General features: G+C 41.3%; 1 protein-coding gene across 1 annotated transcript in view; it reads left to right on the forward strand.

Annotated features, from left to right (window-relative positions):
- The window catches only part of LOC124874972 (protocadherin-15-like), a 346,908-nt gene that overhangs the window by 156,778 nt on the left and 164,929 nt on the right, over positions 1-25,201 (forward strand). The window contains exons 11-13 of the mRNA XM_047376690.1: positions 2,796-2,908; positions 13,821-14,027; positions 22,495-22,629. Of these exons, the coding sequence (XP_047232646.1) occupies positions 2,796-2,908; positions 13,821-14,027; positions 22,495-22,629 (455 nt within the window). The remainder of the gene's footprint in view (positions 1-2,795; positions 2,909-13,820; positions 14,028-22,494; positions 22,630-25,201) is intronic.

Consider the following 25,201-nt stretch of genomic DNA (forward strand, 5'->3'; position numbering starts at 1 on the left):
TTTCTATCAGCTCTATCTCCTCTGACCTCTGGCATCAACAAGGCATTTGCGCCCACGGAACTGCAGCTCACTGTATATTTTCTCTTTTTCGGACCATTCTCTGTAAACCTTAGAGATGATAGTGCATGAAAATCCCAGTAGATCAGCAGTTTCTGAAATACTCAGACCAGCCCGTCTGGCACCAACAACCATGCCACGTTCAAAGTCACTTAAATCATCTTTCTTCCCCATTCTGATGCTCAGTTTGAACTGCAGCAAATCATCTTGACCATGTCTACAAGCCTAAATGCATTAAGTTGCGGCCATGTGATTGGCTGATTAGAAATTTGCATTAACGAGCAGTTGGACAGTTGTGCCTAATAAAGTGGCCGGTGAGTGTAATTAGTTTTCATTTATTAATGACTTGACCACCCTACCACTATTTCAGTTTGTCCATTTTTTATGTTGCATTAAACGACAAGTGTCACCGATTATATTTCAGGTTAAAAGGTTCTGAATGCATGGTACTTAAATAATTGGCTGAAGTCCAAGAGGTTCCTTATGTTATGCATATTGTGTGCAATTATTTTGCGACTTTGCGGAGGCACCTTTTGATTCAGTTTTTGCATTCGGTCTTAAGAATCTTAGAGTTCACACTTGCCTCCAAGTAAAGTGAATGTGATTAATCACAAATAAAGCTCAGCTGTCCTTGTAGAAGGAATATTAGCATTATTCCTATCACTGCTCAGGACTGAGTCAAATACTTAGCCATGGCATAAAATTCCCCTCCATGTGGCTGACTGTGCATCCCAGTCGGTAGCCTCAAAACCACCTAGAAGAGATTCTTTGGCTTCCTGCGGCCATCTTTGCACAATTGTTTTCTATATCAGGTTGTCTCTGAAAAAGGGGCTTATTATCCAATCAGAGAAAGGATTATGATCTGATTTTTCTAGGAGGAGGTCTTGCTATAGAGATGTATGCATCTCTGACAGCTGACAAACATTAGGAGTGAGAGTGAGGCATGATTGAAATAACCAGATATTGCCACAGCTATATTGGAAGCTTGTGTTTGTATGGATGAAAATGTAATACTAACAGTTCAATGTAGCATGCCCTGGATTACACCCTCTGTTTTTTACTCCTGCTTTTGTTTCTCCAGTTTAAATCTCTTGTCTGCTTGTATGGTTAGAAAGCTGGGCAAAGAGACCTTTGAGTCAGGGATATCATCCTGCAACCACATGCTGCAAGTGACAGGAAAAAATCCTTCCAGGTGCACAGCATCTACAAGATGGAGAGGGGATAATCATCCAAACAGAAGTACCTTAACCAGAATAGTTGAAAAAACTTTTTAATACAAAATAATACCGTAAATCAGAATGGATGTGACAGAACAGAGAACATGTTGCAATGTTGAGATGCAAAAATCTACAATTAAGGACAGCTATCAAGAAGTGATAACTTCTGGAATAACAGTGGCATTGCAAAAACTGGATGCTTCTCTAAAATCAATAAAAAAAGACCAGCTGCATTGGAACTGAAAGAATACAACTGCTACACTGAAACATGGTGGTAACAACATCATGCTTTGGGGTTGCTTTTCTTTGCATGATACTAGATTGTTTTGTCAAGGTCGTTGAACTTATTAACATTTTAAACATCAGTCAGTTTTCACCATCACACTAAGCCCACAGAAAAAGTCTTGACCAGAAAACAACTTTTAGATTCTCCAGAACGAAAATTCAACAAATAATCTAAAGGGTCACCTTAAGAATTTTTGGATAAGTGATGTCCTTACAATCCGGCAGATTTGGAGAACTATCGAAAGATATGGTGGGCAAATGTTGCCAACTTAAGATGTGTCATGCTGATACACTTCTACCAAAGAAAACTGAATGCCTAAAATAATATTAAGAGGTATTTCAACAATGTATTTGTGTGAGAATGTGCAGATTATTTCATCTTTTTAATGTGTTACGTTTATCTCCTAACAAATTAATTTAGGTTTTTTTAGATAAAATTTATGGAGAAAATATCACTTTGAAGGTGGAAAAGATTTTGATTTTTTTTATGTCACACAAGACTGGTCCTTTACCAGGCTGAGTACACTTTTGAGATGCGCTGTGTTACAACTTATCTCCTGCATTGCTTGCACACAAACACTAGGAGCCTACATTTTGTTAGATAATACGGTTATCTACTCTGAAAGACTCCTTATTTTACTCATTTACATTCTACATGTTTTGTAAATATTTCATAAAACAATTAAAGAAAACAAGTGCACTGCACTATGTAAATATTTTAACTTTTGACTGTACCTGAACTGTTCAGTATTAGAATTTCATCTACATTTCCCTTGTTAAGGCACTCAGTAAGACAAGGAAGACAGGAAGACAGCAACCCTGACCCCCCACCCCAACCCCAGCCCAGCCCACCCCACACTACCACCACCAAATCATTGTGAGCTAAAAAAGAAGCAACACACATTCATAGAGATGCAAAGGAGGCGTATAATAGTGTGCACGGGTGGTCGTGTTTCTTCTGTTCTTATGAGAACTTGATTTCCCCACAGAACAGTGCGGCATTCAAAGCACCGTAAATGAATGTGAGCTATGAGGGCTCATCTTCTCCCAGCGAAGGTTGAGATGAGAGAAAACCAGGAGTATTAGTCATGCCCCCCCACCCCCTCCCTTACTCACTCCATCTTTCACAGTCCTCCATGACACAATAACATACATATATTTTCTCCACCTCTCTCTTTCTCACTCACTGATGTTTTCCAACATACTGAATTATGTTTGCTGTTTTGTTTTTTTCAGGCAAACCAGCAGCCTATGCAGAATATTTCAGCTTAAACAGAACCACAGCAGAACTCATGCTGCTTAAACCCATTGACAGGGAGCTCTACCGCAGATTTGATCTTGTTATCAAGGTAAGAAAAAACAGCAAGTGCACACACACAGGACCTTTTATGTAATATTTCCCTATTTTTCCTTGTAAAAGACCACAGTACCATTGACCTTAGCATGCATATTGTAATGCCTTTCAGTCCCAATGATTTGATGAACAACTCTTTAGCTTATGTAAATAATACATCTTTCTCTTTAGATTCTTTATCCGTGACAAACAGTAGTCTATCATTAACATTTAATTTAGCAAGAATGTAATTTATCAGATTTATTCTGATTTGTCAAGTTTTATTAGTATCTTTTTTTGTCTTTGTTGGGCCCATGATGAAATTACACCACAAAATGTTTATGCACTCATTTTACATTCGGTGTCTGGATGGTTACCTTCAGGGCGCAGACTCCACTGTCCAGGATGCAGAACCCACGGGATTATCTTTTTTCGCAACAATCCAGCATCTGAAATCTGACTTTATCTTGTTTCAACATTGCAACCTGTACCTGCCCCCTTTTACCACAGATAGCTTCTGTAAGAATTATGATTATTGATTCATTAATATTTATCAAGAATTATAATTTTAAATCATAATTTGATTTTTTTTTTTTTTTTCTTAACCAAAAATCATTACTTACGAATTGAAATCAGAGATGTCCTCTGGTGTTGTAATTATGACTCAAGGCCTTTGATAATTACAATTATTAAATTCTCAGTAATAATTGATAACTATTACTAGATGTTACTGTTTAATCAACCATTTCACCGAAGGTGGGGAAACTTTGACCTTATTTTGACAGACAAATCACTCTTGCTCAAAATAAACACAAACGCTTTCTCTTTATCTACGTGAATATTTATTAAATCAACAGCCCTGATACACCTCGCTATTCTGATTCAATAATCTTCATCTAATCAAGCATGCAAAAAGTTTACACAAAAGGGGTACAATAACTAACTAAACAAGATAAAACAGCATTGAGTGTGTATGAAAGTCAAACCAGCAGTTATAGCAAAAACAAGTGAAAATAAAGTACTGAGCGAAGCTTTGGGAGCAACCTCCACCAAGATGCAGTCATAAAGCACCCCAAAGTTGTAGCTCAGTGAACACAAAGGGTCATAAAACGTTTAGGCGGCAACCAGTGGAAAAACACGAAGAGTAAAGACAAAGGAAATAGTGAGTTTTCCACCACGAGGTTCTAGCAGTCCAAGTTTAAGTTCACCTGAGTCTGCGCTCAGGTGTTCAAAACACAGTTAGACACGCACAGCTTCAAAGCGCGGCAGCTTCAGAATCCAACAGCAATCAAAGTTTCAGTAAGACATTGCATGCACATACAACTTAGAACACATTGGACTATAAGTGCTGATTCTAAATCGCCCTAAAATCCTATTCTATCCTGCCCAAGCTATTTCTAATAGAAATAAAATAAAACGGGATTACTTGTTATTGTCTTATTTGGAGGGGGGAGGGAGCGGTCGTCTTCGTCCTTTGGCCTCCTTTGGCAAAGGGGAAAAATATGACGGACTGTCAGCAGTCGACTGGAACAAAACAAGGATGAAAATTTCATATCCTTGAAACCTCCGTGGGTTTTTGGTCACGTGTTAAATTCATGTCTTCGATCGATAAAGTAAAACATACAAGTCTTCCTATCCCTGCAAGCTTAATTCATTGAGTCTCTGGTCAGTGGGGAGAATTAATGAAAACCCACGTGTGAGTTTCTTCTCCAGAAGGGTGCGTGCCCCGTTGCATGGTAACCGGTCTCGGTTTCCAGTGTGAAAAGCAAAAGGGAGAGGCATCATATTCATTATATAATCCACTGTGACATCAGAGCTTCAACGCCCCTTCCTATCAGCTGTAATTCATGCGGGGAGTTGTGGCAGCAGACCATACTGGGGTATGTAGTAGCAAACAAATGGTCCAACACTTTTCGCTGATTGAACTCCCAACATCACATATCAGTGGTCATTATGGACAGCACTTAGATGAATGTTTTTAGAATTATTTTGGATGCTGTATATTCAGTATGTTAACAAGTGTCAAACTGAAATGAGCTGAAATAGCTAAGTTGAATTGATTAAAAAGGTTACATTTTAATATGTCATATTATATTAGTGTGGCCGGCATTACCAATAGAACTCAACACGTGTTGCAGACAGAAAATTGATCCTCAACTCTAAATTTTTCTGAAGGCTCCCAATATATTAAAATCCTGCATGACATATGGCAGAAAGAGCTCAAACTGAATTGCAGCCTTAACATATTTTGCGAACATGTTTCGACCTGTTGTAGAAATCAGTTTTGTTTTAAACTATTTCTTACATCTCTGTGCTCTGTCTGATTAAATGTTTTAACATTTCACTGATTGTTATGATTTGGAGTTTTTTGGTTTCAGGTTTTTTCCTTATATGTTTTTCACTGCTCAAGTTTTGAATCATGCTTTTGTTTATTATTTTCTGGTCATGTTTTAGTCTTGTTCATGTTTTGTCAAGTTTTGTTTGTATACAGGTCCTTCTCAAAATATTAGCATATTGTGATAAAGTTCATTATTTTCCATAATGTCATGATGAAAATTTAACATTCATATATTTTAGATTCATTGCACACTAACTGAAATATTTCAAGTCTTTTATTGTCTTAATACAGATGATTGTGGCATACAGCTCATGAAAACCCAAAATTCCTATCTCACAAAATTTGCATATCATTAAAAGGGTCTCTACACAAGCTATGAACCTAATCATCTGAATCAACGAGTTAACTCTAAACACCTGCAAAAGATTCCTGAGGCCTTTAAAACTCCCAGCCTGGTTCATCACTCAAAACCCCAATCATGGGTAAGACTGCCGACCTGACTGCTGTCCAGAAGGCCACTATTGACACCCTCAAGCAAGAGGGTAAGACACAGAAAGAAATTTCTGAACGAATAGGCTGTTCCCAGAGTGCTGTATCAAGGCACCTCAGTGGGAAGTCTGTGGGAAGGAAAAAGTGTGGCAGAAAACGCTGCACAACGAGAAGAGGTGACCGGACCCTGAGGAAGATTGTGGAGAAGGGCCGATTCCAGACCTTGGGGGACCTGCGGAAGCAGTGGACTGAGTCTGGAGTAGAAACATCCAGAGCCACCGTGCACAGGCGTGTGCAGGAAATGGACTACAGGTGCCGCATTCCCCAGGTCAAGCCACTTTTGAACCAGAAACAGCGGCAGAAGTGCCTGACCTGGGCTACAGAGAAGCAGCACTGGACTGTTGCTCAGTGGTCCAAAGTACTTTTTTCAGATGAAAGCAAATTCTGCATGTCATTCGGAAATCAAGGTGCCAGAGTCTGTAGGAAGACTGGGGAGAAGGAAATACCAAAATGCCAGAAGTCCAGTGTCAAGTACCCACAGTCAGTGATGGTCTGGGGTGCCGTGTCAGCTGCTGGTCCACTGTGTTTTATCAAGGGCAGGGTCAATGCAGCTAGCTATCAGGAGATTTTGGAGCACTTCATGCTTCCATCTGCTGAAAAGCTTTATGGAGATGAAGATTTCATTTTTCAGCATGACCTGGCACCTGCTCACAGTGCCAAAACCACTGGTAAATGGTTTACTGACCATGGTATCACTGGGCTCCTGACCTGAACCCCATAGAGAATCTGTGGGATATTGTGAAGAGAACGTTGAAAGACTCAAGACCCAACACTCTGGATGAGCTAAAGGCCGCTATCGAAGCATCCTGGGCCTCCATAAGACCTCAGCAGTGCCACAGGCTGATTGCCTCCATGCCACGCCGCATTGAAGCAGTCATTTCTGCAAAAGGATTCCCGACCAAGTATTGAGTGCATAACTGTACATGATTATTTGAAGGTTGACGTTTTTTGTATTAAAAACACTTTTCTTTTATTGGTCGGATGAAATATGCAAATTTTGTGAGATAGGAATTTTGGGTTTTCATGAGCTGTATGCCAAAATCATCCGTATTAAGACAAAAAATTACCTGAAATATTTCAGTTAGTGTGCAATGAATCTAAAATATATGAATGTTAAATTTTCATCATGACATTATGGAAAATAATTAACTTTATCACAATATGCTAATATTTTGAGAAGGACCTGTATTAGAGTCTCTGTTTTTGCTGCAGCCACGTTTTGTTCAAGGATCCTTCTCTTCCAATTGGCCTGTCCAGGGTGTACCCCGCCTCTAGGCACCAGCTTCCCCACGACCCACTATGGAATAAGCGGTAGAAAATGACTGACTGACTGACTTTTCCAATTGGCCATTCACCTTTCACTTGTCATCAAGCGGAAAAGCATCCACCTCTGGTCACCAACTGATTTTTGAGGAATCTCTCAATAGAAGATATCATGACAAGGTTCTAACCTTTCTAAAAACTTGTGTTGAGAGCAATAAGGTGACTTGAATTTTTTTTTCCACAAAAATGGATTCTGCAGGTCTTAGGAGACTGTATTCATCCTATATTTGTACCAGTTAAACCATCATGTTCCACTCAGACCTCTACAGTTTTCATAACTAGGCAATAATTTGCTGTTTCATAATAATCTGTTCAAAAGAGTAAAAAACAAAAACATCAGTTTTTATGCCTGAAGTCACAACTAGAACTATTATGGCAGACCACTAAGCAGAGTTTGTTGAAAACTCCATGCTCTTTTGAAGATATAACTGAGGCATGCATACTCTATAGATATGACTCTCAAAAATGACCCTCAGGATGGCTTAGTGCTTTTCCTTTTTTTTTTTTTTTTTTTACCGTGTCCTGTCCGGCAGAGTATCACTCAGAATTGTTGTCTGAGTGCCAAGAAATTGCCCAACAGATTTACTTTCACAAGCAGAGCATCACAACTAATGTTTTAAAGCTCAGCTTGATATTTATAAAATAAACTTTATTATCAACTTCTTTGGGAATATTTCAATTGTTACGGACACGGAGACCGAAATGAATAGGAAAGAAGAAGTTCAAAAAAGAGAGGGATGGGGGAAAAAGGGGAGAAAAGGAGGAAAGAGTGGAGGAGAGAAAGAAGGATGAAGAGAATACAAGATTACACCCTGCTTGCTTATACACCTGCAGCTGTTTTTTTTTTTTTTTTTTAACAAAATAGTACACGGTAATTCTGAATGTAAAATGTACTTAGTGAGAGGTGCAGCACAATATAGAACATATGTGTATCTGTCAACACCTGAAGCTTAACACCTGTGAGTATGGGTGTGGACGCGCTTTTGTATACAAGGTTTCTCCACAAAAATATGCAATAGCGAGCCCCATGGTCCCTGGACGGACACTGAGAAGATCCGAGCCACAGACATCTAAAGGCCCCTCAAAGCACAGGAACCCCAGGAGAACCACCGCCAGGACTACCGCAACCCCCCCAGAGAAGAGCAGTGGAGAGTCCCAGGGGAACTACCCAGCAGCGACGACGCCCCAGGGAGCCGCAGCGACGAGGCCACAGGCCGCGCCGGCAGCCGTCCACACCCGAGCAGATCCAGCCATGGACCCAGAGGCCCAAGACCCCGGGACACACCACCCCCCAAGCAGAGGCCCGACAGAGCCCAGGGGGCCAGGCCCCGGCAAGCAGCCACCGGGAGTGAGCCAGCACACACCAAAGCACCCGACCCCGGACACCAAGAACCACAAGTACACCAGCGGGCAGAGACTCCAACCACCGGCAGGCGGTGTGGCGGGGAGGAAGCTGATCCAGGAGAGGGAGCAGTCCAAGACCCAACCTGTCGCAAAAAAAAACAAAAAAACAAAAAAACAGGCACACACAGTCACAATCACCCACCCTCATGCACACACATAAAATCACTCACACCCAACATAAGGATAAACAACAATGGACGTCATACACTCACTCACACTCCTCATGCATACTCTACACTCCCAGGTCCAGGCGCCAGTACGCCCTAGGGGCAACCAGTCCCCAGATCCAGGAGGTGGTCCCCTTCCCTCCTGGGGCAGAGGCAGCCAGACAGCGCCAGTACTGCCCAGACCCGGGTGACCCCGGCCTGGCTCCCACCCCGAAGCCAGTCCCCAACAAACCCCATCCACCTCCGGAGAGGGGGCTATGTACAAAAGAGGGGTCCACATGGCCCAAAGCAACCCGCCAACTGGAGCCGCCCTAGGACGGAGCAGTCCCGACCCCCCAACGAGCTCCGATCCCAACCCCATGAGTCTCCCACCCCCAGTGAACCCCAACAAGAACCTCCCCACAGGGCCACCCCCAACAAGGACACCGATATCGAACACATCCCCCCAACCCAAACGCCACGAATCCCCACCCCCACGGGGGTACACCCACACAGGTGAACTCCATGGCCGAGAAGCCGATGAAGGTACACCCACACAGCGCAAGCTCCACACTTAGCCCCGCTCTAAGAACCCCTGCCGCACCCCACTCCCCCACCACACAGCGTGCCGCAACAGCAAGGCAAGGGCCCCGCGCAATGCCACCCCACTGGCGCAACAGGGCAGACCCCATGCAGCACCGCACCCACAACCAGACACCTGACCCCGCACCATGACGGGACAAACTCATCCACCAAGAGGTCCCCAGCCAGCGGCAGGCCCCCAGGGCCAGGCCCTCCATCAAAGCGGGGCCACATTCCAATCAATGCCGGCTAAGACCCCCCTGCCGGAGCTCGGCAGCCCCCAGCCAGCAGACCACGGCCCAAAGCCAGTGGCCGAGATCCAAGGGAACCCAAGCAATCCCGAGAGAGCCGAAATGCCAGCCCAGCACCAGACAATCCCCAAGACCTGACCCCCAGCCCAGACCCAACTAGAGGGCCCACTCCCTCTCCCGGCATCCGACCACAGATGGGAAATAGCGAACAGGGGTGTGAAAAGACCCCAAGCCTGCCTCTGCCAGCTCAAATGTGGTGTTGATGCGTGTTGATACGCATTTAAAAAGAAAAAAAACGGTGGGGAAGAGGGTTTGCCCCCCCCCACCACCACTCTGAACCGTCAATGTCTACATGCAGTTATACTCTTAGAAGTGAGCGCAGGCACCAGAGGTTAGGCTACCACGATATCCTCCCTCTCGATGCCATTGAGTGCGCCCACCCCCAAGACCCTACATGTGAATGTCATGAAAATGTTATAAGTGAGAGTGTCTAAGTTGTACAATAAAATTGGGGCACAGGCTGCCATGGGACCGCAGAGATGGAAAATCCTTGTGGCACTGCGATGGCGCACCCGCATCCCAAGGCCCTCCATGAGTGGTACTGTGATGGAGCTGGCAGAGGGAGGTGTCCGCGGATGGGGAGGGAAGGACTGGAGGGCAAACCGCTCTCCCAGGGAGCCAGCTCCCCGGCTGACCCCAATAGGCACCCCCGTTTGCCGAGTCCCAACAAAGGAGGGAGGCATACGCACATCTGCCAGGCAAAAAACTAGGGACAGGTAACAGGCCCCGGGAACCAACTGAAAACCGGGACCAACGTCCCCAGCCCCCCCCCGGAACCACCCAGCCCCTCAGACCCCGATCCCCCGCCCCGTTACCCAGTCTGCCGCCCGAAGTAGTCACCGACCCCCAACAAAAAGACCCAGTTGTCTGACCCAGCCAGAAGCGCCCAAGCGGCCAAGAATGTGGCCCCACTCCAAACAAAGGAGCAGACCACCCAGCCCAGCGCAAGACCAGCCAGCCCAGCGGGTTAGTGCTTTTCCAATACCAGGTACTGAGGGCAAAGGATAAACTTGGAAATGATTAACAGCTTTTTTCATTGACAGATAAAATTTAACACATTACAGAATCCTCTAATTACTATATCTGCTTAAGGCAACTCGATAGTGTCTTTGCCTCTGCTCTTTAAACAGTGTGTGTGATTTTTGTAATAAGGCTTACATATATGTTTTATGTCTTCCTGAGGTTTAGATGAGTTTCCCAAAGCCACAAGACTCTGCACAGAAGTGTACGCAGTGGAAAGTAGTCTAGCTGTTCCAGTTATTGGAGCTGTAGAGGAAAAACAACTGACCAAGCTTGTTTAAATGTCTTTAAACAAATAACAGTTATCTTGTGGGCATTAAGCCCAGAATGGAGTGAAATTGCTCCTGCTTTATAATGTCAGGAGAGGAATCTTGTGCAGGCAGAAACTTTAGCATGACCCTGTTAAACAACAAATGATGCTTACTAATTTGTTGCAAATTATTGCATCCATTCCCAGTCTAGTTGGATAATAGAAAATCTGCTGAAAGAATCAATTTTCAGCATGCAGGTAGCTAGCTCTGAAGTTGTTTTGTTTTTTTGTTTTAGCAAAATGGCTTATGGAAACTGTTACACTGATAGCAGAAGAAGTGAGTGCCGAGAAAAGCATGCTGCCAGTTGATAGCATGACATAAAACGTAGTTTGTTGGACTATGTTTAGTCATGGGAATATATAATTTTTTTACATTAGTGAAGACATTATCAAAGTAGTTGTCAAAACTGAGACCTTTGTTCTTGTCATTTCAAAGGATATAAAATTGTATTGTGTTGTAACCATCTACATGAATTTGTGTTATTGACAGGATTAAAAATTACACTTTTGTTTGCTCAGGGGTTCACGTTAGAGTTTATTGTTTTGTTTATACACCCCTGTGAAAATGAAATTTTTTAAAGTAAAAAATGAGACCAAGGTAAATCATTTCAGAACGTTTTCTACCTTTAATGCAGCTTATAATGCTTTACAACATATTTTCCCTTTATAGATTTCTTCAGTTTTTATTTTTGATGGAGAATTCGAGAAAACACAGAACAATGATAAACCTTCCCAGACGTTTACCACTTCTTGATAGCTGTCTACCAAAATTACTGTAGGAGCACATCAATTGCTCATCTAGGAGGTTTCAAATGAACAAGAACAAATAGAGCATTGCAGGACTCTCTTGCCTCAACTTGCCTATTTTTATGGACTAAGGAGACAAAAAGGTAACCTTTTTAACAATGTGCATACTGTGCAGCAGATGTAAAGTATTTCAGAAAAAGAACATCATACTGACAATCAAAAATGGAGGTGATACTATGATGGTCAGGGGCCGGTACAACTCAACTGAAATACAAACTAAAACCCTTTAGGTAGCAAAATAAAAAAAAAAATAAAAAAAATTAAGTAGACTTATTATTGTGCACACCCTTAAACTAACACTTTGTTGAAGCATTGTTTATTTTCATTATAGGACCCTGGGGACTATAGGAGTCTTTTAGGTCGGATATGGGTTTTTGCTTTGGCTCATTGTGCTTTTGTTACGGTTTACTTGATATAGGACCCTAGAATGCAGACGAGCAGGCAGCGTGACGGTAAGTGCAAAAGATTTAATAACAAAAAACTCACTCACAGCAGGAGGCAGGAACAAAACAACAAATGGGCAGGCATGAGCAAAAAGCAAGACATGATCTGAAAACAAGACATGAGCATGATAAATGTCTCCGCCACGACTAACTGAACAGGTGTGTATATATGGAGAATGGTAAAGGTGGAAAACAAAACTGATTAACATGGTGCAGGTGAACCGAATAAACTTAATTGACAGACACAACAAAACGTGGCTGCAGCAAAAACAGAGACTCTAATATACAAACAAAACCAAACTTGACAAAACATGAACAAGACGACAAAACTAAAGCATGACCAGGAAAATAACAGAAGCATGATTCAAAATCTAAGAAGAATAATAACAAAAGAACGAGTTAAAACCTTAACTGTGAAAACATAAGAAAAAAACAGAAACCAAAAACCAAACAACCCCAAATCATAACAGCTTTGGAGATTGTTGCCACGTGCACTAGATAGCCAGTACTTGCTAATTTTAAGCCTCTTGGTGCCCCGTGTCCAGTTCCTGTACATTTGTTTTGTTCTCAATAATGTCATATTACTTTCACTTCGCTTTTTCTGTGTACCATTGTATATCTAAGCTTCGGAAATTATTTTGTACTCTTCTCCTGACTGACACCTTTTTACAATGAGATCTCTCTGTTGCTTTGGAAGCTCTGTGCAGAACTCTTTGTGGTTTTTGATGTAAGATGTGAACTTTTATCAGAGCCACTTCATATTATGGCATGCTTGTACTGACTCTTATTTAACATAAGACTGAATGTGGTGTTTAATTCTGAACACAGCCACAGGTAAATAAATGTATGACTCCTTAAATTTACTTTGCTTTGTATGTGTACTTCAGTGATACTTACTGTACCTTATTAAAAGCACTGCATTTGTCCTCAACAACGTCAGATTGATAGAAGAAAACATTTTGTCTGAGAAAATTATTTCCATCCAAATATAAGAGGCAACATTGCAAGTTTGAAATGTTTTCTAATTTCATATGGAGTGCCCAGTGTTCATCGTATAAACATTTCAGTTTTGACTGACTCTGTCAAAAGGGTTCAAACAGGGATACCAATTTAAACGGATCTCCTGTTTTCCTGGTTTGTAGATGGTTGTAGCCTTTCGAGACTGGCTTCAATCTACATAGGGGATATAAATTGCATCAGGGGACCAATGAATTCACAAAAGACATGATTTTAGGATTTAGTTTTAAAGTAATTGAGTCAAATATTTCGAATGTGGGCAGAAAAGAAAAAAAAATCTGTCATAAGGAGACTAACTGTTTCAAAGTACAAAAGTTTGTTTCTTTTTTAATTTTGATGTTTAAGGTTCTCTTTCTTATCAGCCTTACAAAGACAAAGCCAAGCCAATTACTTTACATACTCTCTCTAACCACTGACCATCGGAAAGCGGAAAGTGGACATTTTTTACTTATTAACAGACAAGCTGATCCTCTAATATGTCCTCAGTTTAAAAAAAGTTGCAATTTTATATAACTAGTCTTATTAAAGAAGGTACATACATTCCAACTCAATTTGTTCTTACCCCTATGATGTGAAAATTGTGCAAAAATGATGAGTTTCTACAACTGCATTTGTCTTTTGGTCGACAACAGAAAGTTTGCAACAAAACAGTACACTTGTTTTCCGCCCTCTATTTAGGCCGAGCAGGACAACGGTCACCCCCTGCCAGCATTCGCCAACCTTCAAATCGAAGTTTTGGATGAAAACAACCGGGCACCTTACTTCTTGGAGTCTGGTTATCATGGATACATCAGTGAGGCATCACCAGTTGGAACCACAGTCGCTACCAACATAAGCCTGTCGGCTCCCCTCACCATAATAGCTTTGGATAATGACGTAGAGGAGGTAAGCACTAGTTTTTGTTGGTCTATCATATAAAATCCCAATAAAATAAATTCCATTTAATGTGATTAAATGTAAAAAAAAAAGTAATAATTTATAATTTATACTTGGTTGTATAGCAAATTTTTCTGAAGAGTTACTCATACAGTTTGTTATGTATGCTCTTGTAGCTGAAACCCAATCAGATGCCTGTAGGTATCATTTGAGTTGCATGTTGATTCTACTTTCAACTAACAACATTAACAAAGACTCTGGCACTAATACCAAACAGCTACTTAAAATGTTAATATTTGCTAAACCATGTAGCTGCTGTTATACACATACACACACACACACACACACACATATATATATATATATATATGATCATATTACAGTTCATAAGTCCTATCAAGCTATCCTGGCTCATATGATTCATTTTAATAATGGTTAAAGTGGGTGACAATTCTCAGAAATGAGGGCACATCCACAAAAACAAGCTCAACATTGTGTCCTAACACATACTTTTTTAGAATAATAGAAAAGATGAAAAACAGTGGAAAAAAGTAAAAATCATCTGTTGCATTTTTAACATTAGACAACATAGACAGACAAGTCACATTTCAGCATAGGAGCCATAGCTGTTTGATAGTCATTTTAACAGGTGCTGGCCATTTGGCCCTTTTCACCATTTCACCCCTGTGTAGTTTTGATTATTTTGTATCCTGTATTTTCAGGTTTGACATGAAGCCATCTGGCACTAGGTTTCAAACTAATCATCCATCACTTCATACCCGCCGGAAATAAAGTTGTGTACCCTTTTTAAACCGCGGATGTGACTTCGGTAGTTAATATCTATTAGCACAAGATCATTTAATTATTTTAGTGTGATCAAGGATCCTAATATTTAATATTTTATACATTTCATCTTGCTAAAATTATACTGCAAAAAATACCATTTTGTAATGGAATAACTACATGGGTTAAACATACAATGTTCATGGGTATAAAGTGGAAGTTAGAAGAGACAAAATGACCTTACATCTCGTGGCTCTAAAACATGTAAACACCATTGTTAAAATGCCAGTCAGTAAAAAAAGACTATGATAGATTATTTAAAAGTATTTTTAATGTGGCATTTATAATGGACAATTGAACTGAAAAACAAGTATTTAAGAACAAAGACAAACAATTTAAAGAGTGCAATAATCCTGCTACATAAGTGTGTATATGTAAAGTAGAAATTTGTTGCAACACTTTTGGAGACAGCATCACCATTTAGTTCATTTCCTAGGAACATATTCTACAGCATCCTCCATTATGACTTTGCAAAAAATACCTACTGTACCTTGCAAAGGATCTTCAGATCCATCAGACTCTGAAAACATCTCTTGTCCTCTTTAGGAAGGGCAGTGGACAAGAGAAATTAAACATATTTTCAGCATTCTACCAGTCATCTGAAAGCTTTTGGTCAGGACCGACTGCTACTTGGAACTGTTCATAACTTCATCCACCTTGATTAAAAACCCTGTTTCTCTCTGAAGAAAAAACAAAACTTAGTACATACACCATGATTCTTTACTTTGGATATAGAGTTCTTTTAGTAAAGTTCAGGTTTCTTGTTATGCAAAAATATACATTATGGAATGTTGTCCAAAACCTCAAGTTTCAGACAACAGACAACAACACATTTTCTGGGACATTTTAGCCAGACCTGGATATTTGTTTGGGGGAAAAGGACTTCTGACTTATCACCCTGGAGTTCAGAAACATGAAAAAGCTAGAATTGTTCTCACATGCAAAATGCAACCAGTCCTTGTTGAAAATTCCCGCAGCTTCTCTACACTTGCCTGTCTTGTATTCACAACTTATCCTGAGTAAATCTTTTGTGCAGTGAGATCATTGTTATCCTTTGTAACCTCTCTGCAAACTATGGCTTTAACTAAAAGATGCAAATGTGAAATATTGAGAAACTCCAAGTAGGAAAATTAAGCTTTTTTTTATGTTAATCAGAGTCAGTCTAATTGATATCAATTCTTAGCTCAAAAAGACTGAATGTGGAAAATGAATCAGATGGTGCAGTTTACGTATACAGGTGTGCACACTACTGCAATCAGGATATTGGAACCTGATTAAGTTTCTACTCCACTATTACCTAATGGATCAATTAAATTACTCCATTGGGTAGTAGTATATAATAACATAAGCATATATCAGAATCAGAATCAGCTTTATTGCCAAGTTTGTACATACAAACAAGGAATTTGACTCCAGTACACTTTGCTCTCTGGTTTTTGGTTTTGCATCACAGAATATACATATATACAATATACAAATATACACATATATAAATAAAAATGTGCATTTGGAACATCTGTATGCTGTTGTTTTGTACTCTATTGAATGTTGAACAGAGAAATAGCCTGGGGGAAGAAACTGTCTCTGTGGCGGCTGGTTTTAGTGAACAGTGCTCTGTAGCGGCAGCCTGAAGGTAAAACTCTAAACAGTTTATGTGCAGGGTGTGTGGGGTCTGCAGAGATTTTTGCAGCTCTTTTTCTGACCCTATACCTGTATAAGTCCTGGATGGAGGGAAGGTGAGCCCTGATTATTCTCTCTGCAGTCCTGATTATTTGTTGCAGTCTGGATCTGTCCTGTTTTGTGGATGAGCCAAACCACACTGAGACGGATGAAGACAGGACAGACTGAATGATGGCAGTGTAGAAGATGACCAACAGCTCCTGCGGAAGGTTGTACTTCTTGAGTTGCCTCAGGAAGTATAGTCTCTGCTGGGCCTTCTTTCGAACAGTGTCTATGTGTGAAGACCATCTCAGGTCCTCGGAGATGGTGGTTCCTAGGAACCTGAAGTGGTCCACAGCCGACACGGTGTTGTTGAGGATGGTGAGGGGGTATATGCGGGTGGTGTTCTCTGAAGGTCCACCACCATTTCCACAGTCTTTAGTGGGTTGAGTTCAAGGTAGTTCTGACAACACCAGTGTACTAGCCGATCCATCTCCTGTCTGTATGCAGACTCATCACCGTCCTGGATCAGACCAATGACAATGTTGTCATCTGCAAACTTAAGGAGTTTCATGGACGAGTCCGATGAGGTGCAGTCATTTGTGTACAGGGAGAAGAGGAGTGGGGATAGAACACACCCCTGGGGGGCACTAGTGCTTATTGATCCAGTTCGGGAGAGGATGCTCCCCAGTCTCACCTGCTGCTGTCGGTCTGTCAGGAAGCTGTTGATCCACTGACAGGTGGAGGCTGGGACGTTGACCTGTGTGAGCTTCTGGTGGAGGATGTCTGGTATGATGGTGTTGAAGGCCGAGCTGAAGTCTACAAACAGGATCCTGGCGTACGTCCCTGGGTGGTCGAGGTGTTGCAGGATGAAGTGTAGACCTAAGTTAACAGCATCATCTGCCGACCTGTTTGCTCGGTAAGCAAACTTCAGGGGGTCCAGCAGGGGTCCTGTGATGTCTTTCAGGTGCTTCAACACCAGCCGCTCAAAGGATTTCATGACCACAGACGTCAGGGCTACAGGCCTGTAGTCATTTAATCCTAGGATGGTGGGTTTCGTAGGCACCGGGATGATGGTGGATCGTTTGAGGCAGGAGGGGACCTCACATTTCTCCAGTGACTTGTTGAAGATCCTTGTGAAGATTGGAGCGAGTTGATGTGCGCAGGCTTTCAGACATGATGGGGAGACGTTATTAGGTCCTCCAGCTTTCTTTGTTGTCATGCGCCGAAAGAGCCTGTTTAAATCTTCCTCGGAGATCTTTAGTGCAGGCGGAAGGTAGGGGGTTGGTAGCTTTGTGGGAAGAACTTGTTCCTGAATGGGATGCGGAGGAAATGATTTGAGGCGTGACCGGCTTCCTGTCATGTCTGCAGTAGAAGCCATTCAGACAGTCCGCCAGGCGAGGATTCTGTACAGGATGGGTGGGGGTGCTCCTGTAGGCAGTCAGGTTTCTCAGACCAGTCCATGCAGCTGAAGTATCACCAGTAGAAAGACTGTTCTTCAGCTTCTCACTGTAGCTTCTGTTGGCTGCTTTGTTCTCCTTTGTTGGTTTGTTCCTGGCCTGCCTGTACCACGCCCAATCTCCACTGCTGTGAGCTTCTTCCTTGTCCTTGCGCAGATTCCTGAGGTGTGGAGTATTGTTCCCAAAGGTGCAGAAGGTCTTGGTCTGCACACACAAGTCCTCACAGAAACTGATGTATGATGTCACAACATCAGTTAGTTGGTTTAAGTCAGTGGCTGAAGTTCAGTCCAGTCTGTGCATTCAAAGCAGGCCTGTAGCATCTGCTTTGATTCCTCAGTCCACTTCTGAACAGTGTGAACCGTGGGTTTGGAAGTTCTTAGTCTCTGTTTATCGGTTGGGATGAGGTGGATAAGAGAATGATCCGAAAAACCCAGAGCAGCCCTGGTAACAGCATAATATGAGTCCTTTAAAGTTGTGCATCAATGGTCCAGTGTGTTTTTGTCTCTGGTGGGACAGTTAATATGCTGTCTGTATTTGGGGAGTTCATTGGAGAGGTTTGCTCTGTTAAAATGTCCCAGTATTATGATGAAATAGTCCGTGTATTTTTTCTCCACATCTGCAATCAGCTCAGCGAGATGTTTTTCCGAGGCAGAAGTGCAGCCATGCGGTGGAAAATATGAGCCGATTATTATAAACGAGGAAAACTCCCTCGGCGAATAAAACGGTTTACAGATTATGGAAAATGACTCCAGATCCGGACTAAATATTTTTCCCAGCACTTTTATGTCTCTGCACCAGCCTAAATGTATATTAAAGCAGATTCCGCCTCCTCGCTTCTTTCCCGATAGTTCTGCGCTGCGATCCACTCTGAACAGCTGGAAGTCCAGCAACAGCAGTGCGCAGTCCGGGATGTTTTCACTCAGCCATGTCTCGGTGAAGCAGAGAATCGCTGATCCGTGGAGGTCCGAGTTTTTACCGGTGAGGAGAAGCAGCTCGTCCATCTTGTTGCTTAGAGAGCAAACATTTGCCAGATGGATTGAAGGCAGTGGTGTGCGAAGTCCTCTTTTGTGGAGTTTTACCAGCGCACCAGCACGTTTCCCCCTCTGGCGCTTTCAGCGCAGTATCCCATAGAGTGCCACAGCTCCAATTGCCAGAAGCTCAGTGAACCTCGGATTGATGAAAGATGGTGAAACAATCCCAAGAGAGGACTCTCTGATGTTGAGAAGTTCCTCTCAGCTGAATGAGACCACAGAATTGTGGCTCGAAAAACATATAAACACACAAAATACACAAACAAAGAGAGAGCGAAGCTCCGAGGCGGCCATCGTTGGCGCCAACTTGGTTGTCTAAAACATATTATATATAATAATATGTTGAAAGCATTTCCACACACCACAGAGGAATGAGAAGGACTGACATATTTAAGTGCCCTCCTCTTTCCTGCATTTCTCTCCAGTGAATGCCAGCTTTTTGCTTTGCTTGCATTGTTTGAAGTGCCCTATCTATAGTGCCTGTGAGTCTGAGAGTAAAACCATTTGGCTCTTTAAATTACCTCCCAGTAATAATTAGGATTTTACAGCGCTGCAATATTGTTATCCCCCATGCATCCCCAACAGCTGAGTTTGTTTAAGATGTAGAGAAGCCGTTTTGACAAAAACAATCTTTGGTTGATTGCTTTCTAAAGGTCTCTCCCCAGCAGGGATGGGGGTTTATGGAGGATAATGTGTTTGGGTGGGATTTTTAGTTTAAGGCAATTGATAAACATTATTTTTGTATTCAAACCCTGGTCTTTCCTTCTGCAACAGGCACTAACAATGATGATTAGTCCAAATAGCAATGCACCGTCTTTCACTTTTATTTATGTCTGTGCATGCTAATACACTTTCCTGTGTGTTTGCAGCTGTTTATATGTGTGTATGCGTGTGTGTGTTCATGCTTATTTATGGCTCAATATCCACAACAGCAACATCGACAAGATTATCAGGCCCCCTACGCTGCTGAGCCAGCCTTATCTGGAATGAGAAGAGCTCTCCCTCTCTCTCTCTGTCGCGCACACACACATATAAACACACACTAAAGAGATCACTGTTTGGGAAATGCCAGAGCAGGCCCTAGATGAGAATTGCCTCTCCATCACAGAGTGTGGCATGTATTTACAGACACAGACAAACATGTACAATTCACTGTCAGGAAAGTTTTCATGTGAAGAAATCAATTGAGATTTTTTTCATTTAGAATTTTCTGTCAAAATCAAACACTTTTTTTGTTCTGTAACACTTTGATTATAATGATATGGAACACCTGGGGACCTGGTAAGTTATTTAAAGCTTGACTTCCAACCTTGTCTGTGCTCCCTCCACAGGTATGTGGCATCTTCTGCTTCATAGGTAGATTTCGAATAAACCATGGTGTGCATCAAAGTGCTCACCGTAAAGGCTTTGAAAAAGTCAGATTTAGTTTCACTTTGCCAATCACACACATCAGTGGCATAACTATAACATTATGGGTTTTTTAAAAATAGAAAATTGGTCAAAAATCTTAAATTACCAAAGACATCACCTCCTCTTGAAGACTGATCCATGGCAAGATCTGCATGAGAACTGTCATGATCCTCTACAAGCCCAAAATTCTTATAACTTTGCTCAAAGGCCACAGCAAAACGTACCACACAACATGTAAAGGTTCTTAAAAATTAAGTCATTAAAGAGTTCAGATTATTCTGAAGTGAGGTTTTGTGCAGTTATTGTCAGTAGTAGTTCCCTTACTTGTAGTAGAAAAACACAGTGAGCTTGTTAGAGAAGTAAATTTGTCCCCAGACTGGTGTAAGCCAACAAGCTAGTCAGACATACCCTGTATCAATCTCATTTAGCTGATTTACCTGGGATTTCTGCTGTGATAATTTTCAAACAAATGTAAGACCTGGAAAGTTTAAAAACATACCGTCTGCAATATTGTTGTACAACTGACCATCTGACCTAAAATCCAAAGGTTTCCTCTATCCTTGTAGACAATTAATATTTGCCATCATAGCGTTATATTCCTCTGATCTAATTTTTTTATATATTTTTAAAATTGCTAAAGTCAGCTAAAACAATGATTGTACATCTGATCAGCTGTCAGCCATCAAAAGTGTACTAATTCTTACAACAAGCTCACTGTGATCTTGCATCTATTACTGATAATAACTTTACAGAACATCACTTTAAAGAATCTGAACCGAACAATTTATTCCAAATTAAGGTAAAACCAAAGTTTCTTATTCATGCCATAAAGGTCAGTTAAATGAGTGGTGTATGGTGTGCAGAAGTGGAAGCGTTGCAATAGGCGAACAAAACTAAACTAGGAAGCAAAAGGTGGCAGCTTACTTTTGGTTGAGAGCAGAGAGAAGTTAGTTTGAAGTCAGGCTTTAAATAACTGATGGACTGGTCAAGACTCCATGTATTTCATATCACACCTATCAGTGCTGGATCACAATAGTAAATGCACATTCCAACCACAAGAAGACCCACATGCATTGTAACGTGAAGTATTTGCATTTATGCACTTTCTACAAAATTGTCATCCATTTCTTAAATTTTTACCAAGGGAGTAATGTTATATTCAGTCAATGAGATGAGATGATACATGTTGCATTCATGGCAACAAAACAAAATATTGGCAATGTTTTTTTTTTAATGTAAGATCATCTCTTTTTTGTTTTTGCAAATAGAGCAAATGAGAAAACAAATCACAAACTCTGTAACTTGTCTATATACTGTGGCATTTATAGTTCTCAAATTATGAGATGGTTCCATCCATCCATCGTGTAAACCTACTTGTCTTGGCATGGTCACAGGGGGGCTGGTGCCTATTTCCAGTAGTCATTAGGAAAGGGGTGGGTTACACACTAAACAGGTTGCCAGCCCATCACATTGCAACAGAGAGACACACAAGTGAAACAACCAGGCACACACACAATCAGGCCTTAGGATAATTTAGAGTAACCAATTGACCTAACAGTTATGTTTTTGGTCTGTACTCAGACAGAACATGCAATCTCAAAGAAAGACCCCAGAGACTTTTAGCATCATTAGTGTGTAATGGTTAGCCAGTATTTCCAATCTGTTTAAGCATAGATATTTCTATCTACAAAATAGCAAAAATGTTGCTAGATAAAGGATTTACATGAAATGGAAGCTTCTTTAGTGCTGTTGACCAACCTGATGAGCAGTGTCAATTAGCTGATTCTATCAACACAACGTAGATCCAGCAGAGTGTTAAGCTTGAAGCACTTACCCTCATCTCTAGGGCCCACAATATTAGTTTTCATTTACTTTACCAGGTAAAGTGAAACTTGATACCACTTCACAAGACAGATCTCACATTGACAAGATTTTGTGGCATATGATCACATTACACCCTTAATATTTACAATATTATGATTTTTATTTAAACTTCCATTGAGCATCTACTAAGTTTAAATCTGCCCCTGTCATTTCCACATTGTGTAAAATATCTCTTTTTGTCTTTACCAGACCCGGGATCCACATCTGCACTTTTCTCTGGACAGTTATTCTCATGTCTTCTCTGTATCAACTACTGGGATCAGAAGATATCTCACCCTGCTGCAGCCTGTAGACAGAGAAACACAAGACTCCTACACGTTAACGGTAAAACACAGGCTAGACATGTGTGTGCATTATTATTGACAGAAAAACTACGTGCATCGGGGGAAAGTAGGGAGACAAAACTTGCAGTGTTGAAAAGGCAGTTGTATCTGAAAGAATGTGAAAACTGGAAGCAAAATTAGTAGGGCATATTTGCAGAACAATAGCAAAATAAGAATGTGGGTTGACAAAGAGGATAAGCATTTTACAAGCCATTAAAGGCAGAGTTGCAAAAAGAAGCATGGTTCAGAAAAAATCATTACTATTCGAGTATGGTGAAGGAGGAGGTTACACAGAACACAAGCAATAAATTTAACATGTAGGGAGGAATATGAGGAGATAATAAAAACATTGACAAAAAAGAGAAATACTGGATTACCTCTGCATTGTACATTTTTATGTAAGCATAATCCAGAAATGATTCACCCCCTTCTGCTTTTTGGTATTTATATTAAAAAATAACATAACACTGATATGATTTAGTCTAGGTATTACTCATTAATGAATTCAACAGCAAAAGTTAACTCTTTTCAGCAGCTATAGTCTGACCACAACAATGTTAGGAGGAAGGAATAAGTTGCATTACAACTACATTCTCTTTGTGACTGGATGACAGTCATTTCTCTACAACTACCCCAGAAAGAAACCACTAAATGGCTGAAACAAAATATGTATTTCAAACATTAAAAAACATTCTTTTTTAAACTTAAGATCTGGACTGGGCCCAGACTGACTTGCCATACACACTAAATCAGGACCAGGTCTAGATTTTTACAATTCCTTGTACAGACCCAATGAGATTGGACAAATTCATTATCAAAATGCAGAGTGCAAAATACATCTGCTGTCAAAAACTGTCAAATTGGTTTCATCACTTTTATTTAAATATTCTTCAACTGCCCACCATTGTTAAAAAATAATTGCAATATATGTCCAACCAAATAAAATAAGTAAAATAAGAACAGAATACTTTCATTTTGAGGGCTATACCACGAGATTCATTATGTAGAGTCCAAAAGACATATACAGGTCCTTCTCAAAATATTAGCATATTGTGATAAAGTTAATTATTTTCCATAATGTCATGATGAAAATTTAACATTCATATATTTTAGATTTCAGGTCTTTTATTGTCTTAATACGGATGATTTTGGCATACAGCTCATGAAAACCCAAAATTCCTATCTCACAAAATTAGCATATCATTAAAAGGGTCTCTAAACGAGTTATGAACCTAATCATCTGAATCAACGAGTTAACTCTAAACACCTGCAAAAGATTCCTGAGGCCTTTAAAACTCCCAGCCTGGTTCATCACTCAAAACCCCAATCATGGGTAAGACTGCCGACCTGACTGCTGTCCAGAAGGCCACTATTGACACCCTCAAGCAAGAGGGTAAGACACAGAAAGAAATTTCTGAACGAATAGGCTGTTCCCAGAGTGCTGTATCAAGGCACCTCAGTGGGAAGTCTGTGGGAAGGAAAAAGTGTGGCAGAAAACGCTGCACAACGAGAAGAGGTGACCGGACCCTGAGGAAGATTGTGGAGAAGGGCTGATTCCAGACCTTGGGGGACCTGCGGAAGCAGTGGACTGAGTCTGGAGTAGAAACATCCAGAGCCACCGTGCACAGGCGTGTGCAGGAAATGGGCTACAGGTGCCGCATTCCCCAGGTCAAGCCACTTTTTAACCAGAAACAGCGGCAGAAGCGCCTGACCTGGGCTACAGAGAAGCAGCACTGGACTGTTGCTCAGTGGTCCAAAGTACTTTTTTCGGATGAAAGCAAATTCTGCATGTCATTCAGAAATCAAGGTGCCAGAGTCTGGAGGAAGACTGGGGAGAAGGAAATACCAGAAGTCCAGTGTCAAGTACCCACAGTCAGTGATGGTCTGGGGTGCCGTGTCAGCTGCTGGTGTTGGTCCACTGTGTTTTATCAAGGGCAGGGTCAATGGAGCTAGCTATCAGGAGATTTTGGAGCACTTCATGCTTCCATCTGCTGAAAAGCTTTATGGAGATGAAGATTTCATTTTTCAGCATGACCTGGCACCTGCTCACAGTGCCAAAACCACTAGTAAATGGTTTACTGACCATGGTATCACTGTGCTCAATTGGCCTGCCAACTCTCCTGACCTGAACCCCATAGAGAATCTGTGGGATATTGTGAAGAGAACGTTGAGAGACTCAAGACCCAACACTCTGGATGAGCTAAAGGCCGCTATCGAAGCATCCTGGGCCTCCATAAGACCTCAGCAGTGCCACAGGCTGATTGCCTCCATGCCACGCCGCATTGAAGCAGTCATTTCTGCAAAAGGATTCCCGACCAAGTATTGAGTGCATAACTGTACATGATTATTTGAAGGTTGACCTTTTTTGTATTAAAAACACTTTTCTTTTATTGGTCGGATGAAATATGCTAATTTTGTGAGATAGGAATATTGGGTTTTCATGAGCTGTATGCCAAAATCATCCGTATTAAGACAATAAAAGACCTGAAATATTTCAGTTAGTGTGCAATGAATCTAAAATATATGAATGTTAGATTTTCATCATGACATTATGAAAAATAATTAACTTTATC

This window comes from Girardinichthys multiradiatus, chromosome 10, assembly GCF_021462225.1.
Source record: "Girardinichthys multiradiatus isolate DD_20200921_A chromosome 10, DD_fGirMul_XY1, whole genome shotgun sequence".
NCBI lineage: Eukaryota > Metazoa > Chordata > Actinopteri > Cyprinodontiformes > Goodeidae > Girardinichthys > Girardinichthys multiradiatus.